A 16,657-nucleotide genomic window follows, 5' to 3' on the forward strand; every position below is an offset into this window, starting at 1 on the left:
TGTCAACTTAGAAAATGGCCGCCTGCTCGCATACCGGGGCGCGTATATAGGCCAGTGCGCCCTCTAGTTCTTATATTTAACTCTATGATTAAAGTCCCACTAGCTGGATGGACCGGGTTTATCTGTTCCCTTTCCTACACCACCCCAAGCTCCGCTTGATCCTTTCTGTTCACCCTTAGTGTTGTCTGACTTGACAATCTTAACGCCTTCAGGTCCCACGGTAGTCTTAAAGATGTTCTTGACACTCAGATCATTTGGTTTGCTGATGATGGCAGCATGTTGCTGAGCTGCGGGTCTTGAGCCCCGTAGACTCTGTGCAATCATCTCTGATAAGCTCCTGCTTGTAATCTGCTGCTGCTGTTGCTGCTGCTGTTGCCGTTGTAGCTGTTGCCGTTGCTGCTGCTGCTGTATCTGCTGCTGCATTTGTTGCATGCGACTGTGATACATGAGCTGCTGTTGAATTTGCTGATAAAGGAACGTACATGACAATAGCGTTGGTTAGCAAAATTGCTTATTTTAGGAATAAGAGTCATTGCTGACAATACAGTCTGAAACTTGAATCGGGATCATGGGAGGTATGTTAAAACGGTAACCCCTGGAGGTATAGAAGGATCATCTGAGAACAGTATCCTCAGCACTCGACTAGAAAGTAGAATAAAGAGCAAGATTTATCTTAACTATAATTGCTTCTCTCCACCCAGGGGTAAATGGGTACCTGTGAGGGCAGAGATGGTTCTTGTGATTGATTTAGCCGAGTAGCGCATATTAATGTTGCACAGGCTGCATACTCCCCACCAGGGAGCTGAGATGGTTTAAAGAGTGATTTAAGGCCCAGTGACCAGGGGTAATAATGTGAAGCGCTTTGGGACTCCCTTCGCTATATAAAAACGTGTTATTATTACCTTATCTGTTGTTGTCCACAAGTGACAAACGTGTGAACGTGTTTAAACTGTCATGACTTCGATGCCAAAAGTGTATTTATTTCTGGTAAGCTAATTTTTTTAATTAATGATACATTAAAGACTGGTTTCTTTGTTCATATTGCTGGATGAAAACTGTTTGCATGTGTGGTGAGCATTGTTGTACACACTGGCCTTGAACTACAAATCTTGCAGCCATTGGTGGTTACATTGGTGACAACGCTGGCTGCCATTTTCAACATATCGTTGTATCAGAACCAAAAAAGTTATCTCCTAAACGTTAAAGCCATTATACACTTTCGGCACAGAAAAAGAAAAAAAAGTTCACAGATTTACAAATAACTTACAGGGTTTACAGAAGGTAATGGTGAAAGACTTCTCTTGAAATATTATTCCATGAAATGGTTTACTTTTCGAGAAAACATTAAAACAATTATCAATTCTCGTTGTCGAGAATAGTTTGTTTTTTTTAAAACACATGTCATGACACGGTGAAACGTGCGGACATAAGGGTGGGTTTTCCCCGTTATTTTCTCCCGATGCCGATGACCGATTGAGCCTAAATTTTCACAGGTTTGTTATTTTTTGTTTTAGTTGTGATACACGAAGTGAGGGCCCTTGGACAATACTGTTTACCGAAAGTGTCCAATGGCTTTAAGCGCAAGTTTGATATTGTTAAAACATTCGTCTCTCGCTTAAAATAGCACAAAATGTTTGCACTGAGGCAAGGATATTACTATGATGAAGAAAGAGACACTAATTGTATCTGATGAGGCATAAGACTTACTTGGTAGTTGCCTGATGATGATGCAGCTTGTAGTGCTAGACGTTGCATCATCGTACCACTATCCGCTCCAGCACCACCCATCTGCAACAACAAGATCAACAATTACTCAAAATGGATGACAGTTTCTTCTGTCTATAGAGGGCCCACCTTAACTTGCTGGGCGTTACATTTTCAGAACACTTACACTGTCCGGGTACTTTTTCAAAATGTCCACAGATTTACATTAAACTTACAGGGTTTGAAGATAATACTAGTCGAAAGCTTCCCTTTAAATATTACTAACCGTGGTTGTGTAGTTTTTGAGAAATGAATAAAAAAAGCCACAAAATAATTTTTGTCTCGGGAAGACGAAAATTATTTTAGCATGTACAATCCAATTAACCAGTTCTGATATTATACCATAACAATAGCATAACTGGTTAATACGTTTTTACAATGTACATGCTAAAACTAAGACAAAAATTATTTGTTTTACTCATTTCTCAAAAACTACTGAAGAAAAATTTCAAGGGAAGCTTTCTACTATCATTATCTTCAAACTGTGTAAGTTTAACGTAAATCTGTGGACATTGTGTTTTGTGTTAGGAAAAGGTACATATAGACTCTTTATGTTTAGACATCAGATGGACTGTGTATTACTATCCTTAATGGATACCAGCTTATGTCTTTGGAAGGCAAAGTTCAAAGTTCAAAATCTTTAAATAAATTTAAAAAAATTACCAAATCGAGGTACTCTAATAATAATGGCTTCTTATAGAGCGCTCAAAGCGCTCAACACTCATGGGGCTCCAATATTATAAGAGCACTTAACCATACGGGCATCTCAAACTACTCGGTATTTGTCCTGCAAGGTATGTCATCTCAAACTACTCGGTATTTGTCCTGCAAGGTATGTCATCTCAAACTACTCGGTATTTGTCCTGCAAGGTATGTCATCTCAAACTACTCGGTATTTGTCCTGCAAGGTATGTCAAGCTATGCTTTTGAAGTGTGCAACCTTTTTTTCTTGACATTGTGGCCCACATTACTTGGAAAGCACCGAGTATGTGCTTGCCATACTTTGGTAAAACTTAATCATATCTTAATAAGTGTAAACTATTTGACAACTATTTTTGATTCATCAAGCACTTGGGATTTAAACCCGATCATCGTCGTCACAACGCCTCATGTTTCAGAGAAATTAAAGTACTTTACCATGTTGATGACTGGTAGTGAATACTGCTGTTGCTGTTGGTTGCTTAGTAACCCCTGCATCGCATTCTGACCATCTGCCCCATAAAGTCCCTGAAATGACCAAGAAAAAAATAGAAAATAGAGTTAGAAATCCAAGCTCCATTTGCAAATATTTCCACATTGCCGATTCGAGGCACCTCTACTGTTAACTTCCTCTGCAAATTCATCTTCTTAAACGATACTCCAAACATGAAAGCAAATCTCCTTTTGTTTCCTGCATGCGGTAAACCTTAGCTCAAATTCATCTTCTTAAACAATACTCAAAACATGAAAGCAAATCTCCTTTTGTTTCCTGCATGCGGTAAACCTTTCCAAGGAATCATGGATTGTGTGAGGATACATCTGTTTATTAAATCGTCGGGAGGTAACTGTAACTATCCTCAGCAAATATAGGAGGAACAAGTACATTCGGTGCAACAAAGTTTAACTAAAAAATTATAATAACTGCTTCATATCTCATGAAGAATGAAACTGACCCAACCCATCCAAAATCCCAATGTATTCTACTTACCACTAGCACTCATGAGAGGCAGGACGAATCTGACATACTCAAAATGATACCACAAGTAACGCAAGTAAACAAAAATTGTACATCAAAGTTTGCAACTATACTTTTGTGTGTGAGTATTCAATGTATGCATTTACCCCTTTATTTCTAGTTTGTTTAACTTTGTAAATTTGAATGGTGTAAGCCTTTTGGGTTTTTTTTTTTATTCAAATGAATATAAACCATGAATAACTATAGCACAAGTACCGCAAGTATTACTAGAAACGTAAGTGACTTTTTTTGTACATCAAAGTTTGCAACTATACTTTTGTGTTTACCCCTTTATTTCTAGTTTGTTTAACTTTGTAAATTTGAAAATGGTGTAAGCCTTTTGGGTTTTTTTTTTATTCAAATGAATATAAACCATGAATAACTATAGCACAAGTACCGCAAGTATTACTAGTAATGCAGGTAACTTTTTTTGTACATCAAAGTTTGCAACTATACTTTTGTGTTTACCCCTTTATTTCTAGTTTGTTTAACTTTGTAAATTTGAAAATGGTGTAAGCCTTTTTTTTTTTATGTTTTTTTTATTCAAATGAATATAAACCATGAATAACTATAGCACAGGTACCGAAGTATTTCTAGTGACATAGACAAGAATCAAACATAATATGAATTTGGTACCACAGAACATTTTGACAGTACTCTGTTCACATAAATGCTATTGTGGAAAATAAAACTTCTCAAGCACAGCGTACTTTCATTGACTCATTACTGTACTTTAAAATTAAACTAAAAGGTGATTGATGTCACAGACACAAAATGATAAAAAGAAAAGACTTAAAATATTGTCAGGCACAAGGTTGTTTCTCAGGGTAATCAAATGATTAAAGCATGTGCACAACGATGTGGAACAGAAAGAGAACAAAATATATGCAGGAAAACTCAGAAGCTATCATATTAGAAATCAATCGTATCAGACAATGAGTTTAATTCTTTCCACGACTATTTTGGGGGTCACAGGCCAACAAACCAAGCAAAAACAAAGATGTACATGGATTTAACATCAAAGTGGCTCAAAGCACAACCACTCACACTATACCATGAAATGTTTTTTTCTGAGCAACATTTGTGGATTGTAAAAAGCAACCAATTATAAATTAAGCCCATGGTAGGGCTGGATTTTGAAGATTGTGCGTGCACAAAGTGACTTTTAATTTGTCATGCAATACACGTTCATCATGGTGCCACCATCTTGTTCTTAGTCCCTTATAAGGTAATGTCAATCCAATGGATGATATTGAATGGTCATACAGTAGGAGGGTTAAGTAAACCAAGGATGCAACATGTGGAATGGAAAAATAGTCAGCCCCATTTCCTCTGTACACCAAGACTCTGTATTCATTATTGCTACTTAACATAGGGAACAAGACAAAGATGGAAGCATCATAATATAAAGGTCTAGTGGGAGGGGAAGCAATATGCGTAAGTTCCTACCGGATTCATCCCAGAATACCACATTTGCTGCAAAGGAAGTCAAAATCGGGCATCAGATTCAGAAGGAAATAAATATACTTGTACCATTCTACCTTCTTCAAAACCGTCCCCTATATACCTTTATCACGGTGTGGTCTTCTTGATTTTACTCTATTCCAACTCAAGTAACCAAACTAAGGCTGGACAAAATAATAGTCTGGTACCATGTGCGATGAATGAAAGCATTCATAACTGTACTTGGAAACAGGGAACATAACCAAGATGGCGACAGCGTGAAAAAGGTCTATACTGCGTCTGGTCCATTTAAGGCTTTATCAGTATCAAACAATTCATTTAGTCAACCTCGTTCATTTCAGCAGTACCCAAAAAAAAATCAACCCCCGTATCCCCTACACAAACACATTCTTTCCCCAATCCCTAAACCAACAGGCCCAACAGAACCAGAGAATTACACCATAACAGTGACCCTTGACTGTGTGAAACACTTGAGACAGGATCTTAAAGTATTTCAGATTCTGCTAATCCTCCAGAATCCCATCTCGGCCCCATTTCATGGCTCTGCTTACCAAACAGTTTGCACTAATAATGGGGCCCTGCAAAGCATGTTTTTTTAATGGGCCATGGCAGGCATAAGTGCAGAATTTAGAGGTAGGCATCACCATGTTATTTGCTCCATATGAGAACAATAATTGTAATAACTTCACAATAGAGAAAATATTGCACAGCTTTTTTCCTTTCTATATTTTTCTGTACAAAAAAAGACTCAATACAGAAAGTCATTTTTTGATCATATCGTCTTTGTTAGCCAGGATGTGAAATAGCAGTTGAATTTAATAGTCGTAAACTATCTTGGTTTGAGAGACAATTCTGCTCATTCCATGGCTTGAAAACCTTGAACGGTTTCATTTTCTTTTTGAATTTGTTTGCTTTCACCGTTACCCATTTGTAGTTGTTGCAGCAAGAATATATGTCAGGTTTCACCTTATACTATTTGTTTCCATTCAAAATTAGTTGCAAATCTTAAATAAGACACATTTACATGTACACAAATAAGTTATTTTGCTATGTTTTATTTACAATAATATTGCCAAAAATAAATAATTTATATTAAAGTTTGTACTCCAAGCTTATTCCAATTCCATCATTCCCCCCAAGTTTCTAAGATGCTTCGTTTCTTCAACTCGTGATTGGCCCACTTAGAACACTTATTCAAAGCTTTTATCGTTCTACATTCAGAGTCTGTATACCAGTCTATGAAATCTGGATACTGCATTTTGGCCTGCTGGAAAATACAATGAATAAGGCTCTGATTCAGTTGCGGAATGGTGCAACGTTTATGATGCTCGTCTCTTGACATCCCAGTCACATTCTTTGAGGCCAGTTCTTCAAGGGGTACTTCTTGTTTCAGGAGGAACACGCAAAGAAGTTTTCCCTTCTCAATATCCGAGGCGAACTGACATCGTTGTGTAACTTTACGCAGTATGGTTGTGTAATCAGCAATTCGCCGCACCATCTCCTCACTTCCACCCAGAAGATACGTTCCACTCAGCGGCCCCGCCAAAAAATTAACACATACAAAACAAACTAAGTAAGTAGTCAGGTCTTTTAGCGCACAAAACAAAAAGCAAAAAAGACAACTCTTATTTCGTTCGCTACACACTTTTATATACACAAAAGTTGTAAATTAAATTGGATCTCAATTTAGCTAACCTCAAGCACAATCTTCGCCATACTATTGACTTATTTTTTAAGCCAGAAACTGCCATCCCACCTCATTATACAACCATTCAGAAATAGTGATCTTTAGAAAGTTGCCTTCGAGTGCAATATGTTTACTTCTTATTGGTTGTAACAGAGTCTCATGGCTATTCCTGTCTACAATAAAAATAAAAATTGCCAACTGCAGACGGGGTAAGAGAAATCACGCAGCCCACACAGAAACAGCGTCCACGTTAGTAAACAAGCCACGCTCTCAGCTACTACTTTTGGTGATTTTCAGATTAGAATTAGAAATTATTTTGTCTTCTGCAATTTTTTTATATACTTGGACACGCAAAACAAAGCAAAAATCCTCGCCAAAAATCACACATATTTGTAGGGTGTCATGGTCGAGTGGATAAGAACACCGAACTCAAGCTCTGGTGCTTCTGTTCAGCAGCGTGTGGGTTTGAAACCCGGTCGTGACACTTATGTCCCTGAGCAAGACAATTGCTTCTCTCCACCCAGGGGTAAATGGGTACCTGTGAGGGCAGAGATGGTTCTTTTGATTGATTTAGCTGAGTAGCGCATATTTATGTTGCACAGTCTGTATACTCCCCAGGGGGAGCTGGGATGGTTTAAGGAATGATTTAAGGCACAGTGACCAGGGGTAATAATGTTGGAAGCGCTTTGAGACACGTGTGAAAAGTGCTTTATAAAAACAAGTTATTATTATTATTAACCGCCCTGGTAATGACTGGCCAAGAACATTTCAAGAATTCAGGCTTAGGAGAGTAATCCAGTTATATACCCATTGTACCCATTGACACCCGCAACAAGACCTTGCGTCAAGTCATGCAAAATAAACTCTCAATCGTTGGACTGAAGCTTCTAATTGTTTGGACAGTAGATTACTTCTGAATCATTGCCAAAGCAGCCTTCAATGGACCAGACACCTAAACCAATCTCCGTCGCTAACTAGCTCTAAATGACTCCTACCCATCGCATACACCTCAACCAACTGCAAGCAAACAGCTGTATCAGTGAATAACCGTTGTACATATATCTCTTCAAATTGCTCTTAAAATACGCACGAGTTTGAAATTATCAAAATGTATCTTGCTTAAAATAGCCGGATGTACACACTAAACAAGTACACACCAAGATACGTTGTGGCACCGAGCATTTTCATGCCAGATACGACATTGTACGAATGAGAACAACTTTTTTGCACTGACCCAACAATACATAGCCCAATCATGCTCTTAAAATATGCAGGGATCAATGCCATCAATAGAGTCTAAAACTTAAATCCAGATCTGATGATGTCATTAAATTGATGACATTTTTACTTTCCCATAACCCCTGGAGTAAAATACTCCGTGGAGCTTTTCGGAAACAGTTAAAAGCTAAAGAAATAGATTACAGAGAGCATGACCCATTTCTACCTTGAAAACGATACAGAATTTAGTTTTAAACAATTGTGAAATCAGAACCGTCATGTCTCTTTCCTAAATTTCACATTCCACATTGAGCTCAGCACAACCCAGTACAACCCTTTCCTTGTCTCACCTATAACCCACAACCTAGCACAAACCCACTTCCCCATTGGTTTACCACACCCTGAGCTCAGCACAACCCAGTACAACCCATTTCCTTGACTCACCTATAACCCACAACCTAGCACAAACCCACTTCCCCATTGGTTTACCACACCCTGAGCTCAGCACAACCCAGTACAACCCTTTCCTTGTCTCACCTATAACCCACAACCTAGCACAAACCCACTTCCCCATTGGTTTACCACACCCTGAGCTCAGCACAACCCAGTACAACCCTTTCCTTGTCTCACCTATAACCCACAACCCAGCACAAACCCACTTCCACATTGGTTTACCACACCCTGAGCCCAGCTCAACCCAGTACAACCCATTCCTTGTCTCACCTATAACCCACAACCCAACACAAACCCACTTCCCCATTGGTTTACCACACCCTGAGCTCAGCACAACCCAGTACAACCCATTCCTTGTCTCACCTATAACCCACAACCCAACACAAACCCACTTCCCCATTGGTTTACCACACCCTGAGCTCAGCACAACCCAGTACAACCCTTTCCTTGTCTCACCTATAACCCACAACCCAGCACAAACCCACTTCCCCATTGGTTTACCACACCCTGAGCTCAGCACAACCCAGTACAACCCTTTCCTTGTCTCACCTATAACCCACAACCTAGCACAAACCCACTTCCCCATTGGTTTACCACACCCTGAGCTCAGCACAACCCAGTACAACCCTTTCCTTGTCTCACCTATAACCCATAACCTAGCACAAACCCACTTCCCCATTGGTTTACCACACCCTGAGCTCAGCACAACCCAGTACAACCCTTTCCTTGTCTCACCTATAACCCACAACCTAGCACAAACCCACTTCCCCATTGGTTTACCACACCCTGAGCTCAGCACAACCCAGTACAACCCTTTCCTTGTCTCACCTATAACCCACAACCCAGCACAAACCCACTTCCCCATTGGTTTACCACACCCTGAGCTCAGCACAACCCAGTACAACCCTTTCCTTGTCTCACCTATAACCCACAACCCAACACAAACCCACTTCCCCATTGGTTTACCACACCCTGAGCCCAGCTCAACCCAGTACAACCCATTCCTTGTCTCACCTATAACCCACAACCCAACACAAACCCACTTCCCCATTGGTTTACCACACCCTGAGCTCAGCACAACCCAGTACAACCCTTTCCTTGTCTCACCTATAACCCATAACCTAGCACAAACCCACTTCCCCATTGGTTTACCACACCCTGAGCTCAGCACAACCCAGTACAACCCTTTCCTTGTCTCACCTATAACCCACAACCCAGCACAAACCCACTTCCCCATTGGTTTACCACACCCTGAGCTCAGCACAACCCAGTACAACCCTTTCCTTGTCTCACCTATAACCCATAACCTAGCACAAACCCACTTCCCCATTGGTTTACCACACCCTGAGCTCAGCACAACCCAGTACAACCCTTTCCTTGTCTCACCTATAACCCACAACCTAGCACAAACCCACTTCCCCATTGGTTTACCACACCCTGAGCTCAGCACAACCCAGTACAACCCTTTCCTTGTCTCACCTATAACCCACAACCCAGCACAAACCCACTTCCCCATTGGTTTACCACACCCTGAGCTCAGCACAACCCAGTACAACCCTTTCCTTGTCTCACCTATAACCCACAACCTAGCACAAACCCACTTCCCCATTGGTTTACCACACCCTGAGCTCAGCACAACCCAGTACAACCCTTTCCTTGTCTCACCTATAACCCACAACCTAGCACAAACCCACTTCCCCATTGGTTTACCACACCCTGAGCTCAGCACAACCCAGTACAACCCATTTCCTTGACTCACCTGTAATTTAGCCAGTTCCTGTTGATTAATGCCTTGATTAAGAAGGAGACGTGGATCCAGAGCCATACGCATCCTACCCTCCTTCTCATCTTCATATTCCTTCCATGCATTCTTACGTTCCTCTTCGTTGAGTTCTTCTGACTCAATATTCTCTAGGAGTGAGTCATGCTCATGGTATTTAACGATCCAGTTACCGCTGTGTTTGAGTAACTCAGCAAGGACATAGTCCTAGGGAGACAGATCATAATAAAACGTACTTTAGAATGGGTTTTGAGGCATTGGAAGGTGAGGTATCAATGTATACGTGGTTTGTGGTAACACAATAAGTAAATTTACTTGCTGGGTAGATTACATGTATGTTCTCAAGAGAACTTGACTTGCTTTATTTTCTACTGCCACGGAGTAGATTTTTTCACAATTCAGGAGACTTCTCTACTGCCACCGAGTAGATTCTTCAGATTGCCCCATATTTCCAAGGCATACACTCCAGGGGCACCTCAGGGAGTCATAGTTTTAACCATAGCACTCAAAGCAGTCAGTATTTGTTAACTGTTCAAAACGCTAAGTATTTGTTCTTTTTTCAGAACCACAACTATTTCAAAGAGGTTTCATCACACACTATTCCTCAGTCACTTATATCTTAGCACATCACAACTCTTGAAGAAAACTACAATGTAAATAAATATCATGATAGCAATTTTGTATGTAAATAATAAAAAGAAAGGAGTAAACAAACAAACAAACCTTGGGTAGCACAGGTGTTTCTCGTTCTGGCTTGTTGGGGTCATCAAGCCGATCAGGGGTGAAAGTGTAAAGGTCAGAGAGGTCAGCGGCAGTGAAATGCCGTTCAATCTGATGCTCATCCACCACACGGCAAGACAGAGACTGTTTAGTTACCTAGATTCATCCAAAATAGCAACAAAACGTTATCGTCTTTTGAAGTCTAAATTATCATGCTTAATCATAGAAGGACCATTATTTTCAGGTTTTTTAAAAGATCTTTAAGGAACATTATCGAATTTATATTATAAAAAAAAATTCTAAGATCACAGATTTACATAAAACTTACACGGTCTAAATGATGATTGGTAGTAGAAAACATCCCTTGAAATATTTCTGTCTAAAACGTCATATTTGATGAGAAACAAATAAAACTAACTTCCGTTTAGAATTTACCGCTCAGCAAGCATTTTATTCATTTTTTTCATTGTTAAAAATAGCAACAAATTTATCAGACCTCACTTCCAATTAAACAGTAAATGTTAAACCTACCAGTGCCCTGTTTGAAGCTACTTTATACATCTAAAGCTGTATCCTTTTTTTTTGTAATTGCAAATACAAATTCTAGAAACAATGACTGCAGTCAAAGCATACACACAGTCAAAGCTGAACTTGCACAACAGAGAATTTAAGGTCGCTTGGTGTATTGTAGCCAGGTTTTAAAAATTAGGCCAAAACATGATAATTTAGCCAGTTAAGATGGCCTAGGACACTGCTAGATTGATCATAAAATGATCATCACAAGCATGTTTTCTAAAACTCATATGTTTGTCCTGCAAACAATCAACCATTTGGGGTATATTGGTGGAAGCCACTGTGGGCCAACATTTGGAGTAAAGGTATAAAGATTAAATCTTTTATTAAAAAACTGGAGCATTTATTGTGAAAGTCTGGAATGATAATTTACCTGTCGCTCATAGATCTTCTCTTCCATTGACCCCTGAAACCAAAACAAGAACAAAATACAATCTGAGGTTCTGCATAGTCATTATATAATCAATTATATTTACAGGTGACACCATAAACAAAAACTATGCAATGGTTCTGAAAAAAAAAGAAGATCTTTTCATACTTGAGATTTTGTATCAATTTGACTAGGTCGCATCCAACTTAAAGGCAGTGGACACTATTGGTAATTGTCAAAGACTAGCCTTCACAGTTGGTGTATCTCAACATATGCATAAAATAACAAACATGTGAAAATTTGAGCTCAATCGGTCATCGAAGTTGCGAGATAATAATAAAAGAAAAATAACCCTTGTCACACGAAGTTGTGTGCGTTTAGATGGTTGATTTCGAGACCTCAAGTTCTAAACTTGAGGTCTCGAAATCAAATTTGTGGAAAATTACTTCTTTCTCGAAAACTATGGCACTTCAAAGGGAGCCGTTTCTCACAATATTTTATACCATCAACCTCTCCCCATTACTCGTCACAAAGAATGGTTTTATGCCAATAATTATTTTGAGTAATTACCAATAGTGTCCACTGCCTTTAAAAGGTAGGGCCATATTTTGGTAATCGTGTTGAAAAAATGTTGAAAACGGTAGTGCGCATCCTGTAAAATTATTTTGTCTGAAATGCCCCCTGAGATTTTGAGGGTTAATTTCCATTTATGAATGCTGCGACCCCAGATGTGTTAGGTACATGTACTGCTGCCAGTTTTTGTTGTTTTCTCAACATGTAGACACTGTGTTTAGATGAGACTTTCACATGTAACTTTTATTGTAAAATGTTGCCTGAAAATCAGATTATGTTGACAAAAAAACAATCTTTGTCCCTAAAACTTCAACTAGAAAATCTAATGGAACATTTTCAAAGGGTATCCCTGACTGTTCCTTCCTAAACCACTCCTTCCCCAAACTGCCCCACACTCCCCCAATAGCCCACAATCCCCCAACTGCCCCACACTCCCCCGATCGCCCCACACTCCCACAACCGCCCAACACTCCCCAAAACAACAGAGTAAAAGAAAAGAAAAGAGGGTACCTCTTTCACGAACACAAATTGAGAGAATAAAGAGAAGTAATTTTTTCTACGCCTTACCTGTGCAACGAATCTGTAGATGTAAACCGCCCTCGTTTGGCCAAAACGATACACTCTGAAAATGGACTGAATATCGTGACTAGGATTCCAGGACGCATCGAATATGATGACACGATTGGCTCCGATTAAATTGGTACCAAGAGAACCAGCCTTAGTAGAGATTAGAAACAGTCTGGCCCTGGGACGTTTAAAAACAAAAATAAATAAATAAACCTTGTTAAATATTGTGAACATTAATCTACATTAAAAATTGAATATAGGATGGTATTATGTGTCAGAGGTCAACTGAAACCAAAGTCTGCAGTGTCTGAGTGTGCAGGGCTGGAATTTGGGGGGGGGGGAGCCAGACAAGTTCTAAAAAGAACACAATCTACCTAGCAAGTAGATACACTTATGGTTTTACAGAAAACCAAATATATATTTGATACCTCACCATGCTATGCTTGAATTATTTAACAAAATTTTATGTCCATAACACAATGGAAGGTTTAGTGTTCACCTGTAATTCTTGACTTTGTTAAATGTCTCAGCCCATGTCTTGCGGAATGCTGCCGAAGTAGAACCATCCATGCGGAAATAATCTTCACCTTTGACCCAGGATCCAATTCCTCCAATCTTTACAAACATTTCAAAACAGAAATAAGTACAATTATCACATCTTTGTCCCTCATCACAGAATCTGTTAGTTTATCTCTATTTCATAAAGCTCTATCCATGCTTTGATTTTGGTGGAATAGTGCCTTTGACAAACATAATGACTATAACTTTTTATAAGATATCGCGAGCAGTGCACCTGGAGCTCAGCTGACTAGGGTGCAGATTTTTTAGCAAGCGCAATGAGCACCTGCATTGGCGGATACCGGCGCTATACAAGACTTCGATTATTATTGTTATTATTATTATAAACTTCAACAATGATATGTAACATTCCTTCTCTTGTCACCTTTCCTTTTCCGAAACCCCAATGTTAGACTTTAAGAACACTTCTAATGCAATATAAAGAATAATTTGTCTTACTTGTTTGTCTAAATCTTGACTGCCTTCTTCTCGTTCTTGCTGAGCCCTGTCTTCCAAACTCTGCAGCATGTCTTCAATTAGATCCAGGGACAGTAGACTCTGGCTAAACACAAGTCTGTTTCACAAAAACAAAATTCATAAATATTTCTTTGATAACTATCTTTTTGTTTTTACATTAGCATCCGTCTTGCCTTCTAAAGACAAGTTTGAGTTCGGTTGCTGGGACGAGCCATAAAGTGCATCAGACTTTAGTTCTGGGGTTGAGACTTAAGTTCTGGGTTCCAATCCCATTCATGACACTTGCGTCCTTTAGCGAGACAATTTACTATAATGCTTTTCTTCACCCAAGAGTATGACTAAGTGAAGGATTTGATAAGAAGATCCAATAATTGTTATTGTCAGAATGAACTTTTTATAAAGCAATTATGGTTAAAGGGGAGGTACACGTTTGGTAATTACTCAAAACAAATATTAACTTAAAAACTGACTTGGTAACGAGCATTGGAGAGCTGTTGATAGTATAAAACATTGTGGGAAACAACTACCTCTGAAGTAACGTAGTTTTTGAGAAAGAGGTAATTTCTCACTAAAATAATAAAAGACTTCTAGCTAGAAGTCTTTTAAGCTAGAAGTCTTTTATTCTTTTAAGCTAGAAGTCTTTTATTCTTATCTGAAAGCACACAAATTCGTCCAACAAGGGTGTTTTTTCTTTCATCATTTTCTCACAACTTCGATGACCGATTGAGCCCAAATTTTCACAGGCTTGTTATTTTATGGTTATGATGGGATGCACCAAGTGAGAAGACTGGTCTTTGACAATTACCAAACGTGTACCTTCCCTTTAAGTGCCTTGCTCAAGGGTACAAGTGTCATGACCGGGACTGGAACCCACACTCTACTGCTGACAACACCAGAGCCTTTGAACTAGACTGCCACAAAATGCCACAACAGGAGGAAAAATATCATCCCTGAGAAAAAAAAACACTTTAAGATCCTTTCTGAGAATGAACTTACACTTTTTCTCCGATACTCTCAGCATGTTTGAGGACTTCAAAGAGAAGCACTAGCTTGCCACTCAGCTCTATCTTGGTTTCATCACCCTCTTGAATAAACTCATCGTACCATTTGGGTTTAGCCGTCTGGACTGGGGACGGAGATCTCGTCACATTCTCTGAAAGTTCAAGGGAAAAAACATCAATATTTGTGTGTGTTTTTTAGGACAAGAACATTAATTGTGAGATACCATTCAATCAAATTCTTTAACAGAACCAGAACCAATGTGTTTTACTTGCAAATCCTTTGCCAAGGTGTATGCTTTGACCAAGGCCCATCACAAAACACGATGATTACGAAAGAAAATCTGACGCAAATCCAACGTGAACGACCCTCTTCAGATTCACCAAGCCGACTCTCTTCAAATTTTCAAGGGACTTTTAAAGACTCATTTATTTGAATCTTTATTTTGTATAACTATTGGCTTTATATATTTAATGTAAATGTTTTAAGTTTTGTGTAGTGCATAGAGGCTCCTGCATTATGAGAAATATCAATTTCTCATAATATTTGTTTAATACAAGAAAGTGCTAAGTAAACTGTGCTAACACACATCGGTGTATGGGTAAAAAACAAACAATTAATATGAGTAAGATTGTCATTTATTCGCATGCTTGTAAAACCTGTAGGGTGTCATGGCCGAGCGGATATAAGAGCACCTAACTCAAGCTCTGGTGCTTCTGTTCAGCAGAGTGTGGGTTCGAATCCCGGTCGTGACACTTGTATCCCTGAGCAAGATACTTAACTATAATTGCTTCTCTCCACCCAGGGGTAAATGGGTACCTGTGAGGGCAGAGATGGTTATTGTGATTGATTTAGCCAGGGAGCTGAGATGGATTAAGGAGTGAATTAAGGCCCAGTGACCAGGGATAATAATGTGAAGAGCTTCGGGATGCCTCCGGGTGTGAAATGCGCTATATAAAAACGGGTCATTATTATTATTATTATTATTATTATTATTATTATTATTATTATTATTATTATTATTATTATTATTATTAATACCACTTCTCTTACCACCATTAGGATCCAGACATCTGCTTCTTGTCTTCCAAGTCTTAATGATTTCCATACTGCTGTCCGAATCTCCAGAATCTTTTCCTGATTTCTTCTTCTTCTCCGAGGTTTCCCTGGAGAAAATTAATACATTCACAAGATTTATGTCTCAGGCCTGTACTGTATGCTTCTTTTTTTAATAATAATAGATAAAGCTACTCAGGTGCCTTTCATCCATGACTGGACCCCAAGGCGCTGTACAAATTAAAATAGCTCCAACGAGGCAGAAATAACCAAAGAGCATAAAATATTTCTAAAAACATAAACCACAAAAATGGACCAGCTAATAATTAAAACCAAACACCCCGATATTTACAAAGCACTACTATAAAAACATTAGTTTAATACTTATAAAAAGTGTACATCGGAAAAAAAGACATTTTAAAAAGGCAAGGTAAACAGCACCCTATGAGGAAATTGTAATTTTTTTACTGGAGCATTTCAAGGGCACCCAGGCAATGACCAATGGGCATGGAGGCAATCGCAATCAATTGACTAAATACATTGACGTCATCACGCCATCATACTCAGGCATGATGTTTAGCTCTTATGAAAAACGTAGGACAATTTTATATATCATTATCAATATAAACCACAAGGGAAACTGACTGGGTAAATTATGAAATGATTTTAGGGGTTGAACAAAGA

At 39.0% G+C, this 16,657-nt stretch overlaps 1 protein-coding gene across 2 annotated transcripts in view; it reads right to left on the reverse strand.

Moving 5' to 3' along the window:
• LOC117293187 (transcriptional regulator ATRX homolog) overlaps window positions 1-16,657 on the reverse strand; it is a 39,236-nt gene continuing 22,579 nt past the window's right edge. Inside the window, exons 17-28 of one of the 2 annotated variants that reach the window (XM_033775408.1) lie at window positions 15,971-16,083; window positions 14,915-15,071; window positions 13,901-14,015; window positions 13,383-13,498; window positions 12,884-13,061; window positions 11,747-11,779; window positions 10,804-10,956; window positions 10,060-10,287; window positions 4,928-4,954; window positions 2,902-2,991; window positions 1,708-1,788; window positions 1-465 (exon numbers count right to left, since the gene is read on the reverse strand). In XM_033775408.1, the coding sequence (XP_033631299.1) occupies window positions 100-465; window positions 1,708-1,788; window positions 2,902-2,991; window positions 4,928-4,954; window positions 10,060-10,287; window positions 10,804-10,956; window positions 11,747-11,779; window positions 12,884-13,061; window positions 13,383-13,498; window positions 13,901-14,015; window positions 14,915-15,071; window positions 15,971-16,083 (1,657 nt within the window). In that variant the 3' untranslated portion in view covers window positions 1-99. The remainder of the gene's footprint in view (window positions 466-1,707; window positions 1,789-2,901; window positions 2,992-4,927; window positions 4,955-10,059; window positions 10,288-10,803; window positions 10,957-11,746; window positions 11,780-12,883; window positions 13,062-13,382; window positions 13,499-13,900; window positions 14,016-14,914; window positions 15,072-15,970; window positions 16,084-16,657) is intronic. The other variant, XM_033775409.1, reaches the window with a different exon arrangement.

Source organism: Asterias rubens, chromosome 8, assembly GCF_902459465.1.
Source record: "Asterias rubens chromosome 8, eAstRub1.3, whole genome shotgun sequence".
Classification (NCBI taxonomy): Eukaryota; Metazoa; Echinodermata; class Asteroidea; order Forcipulatida; family Asteriidae; genus Asterias; species Asterias rubens.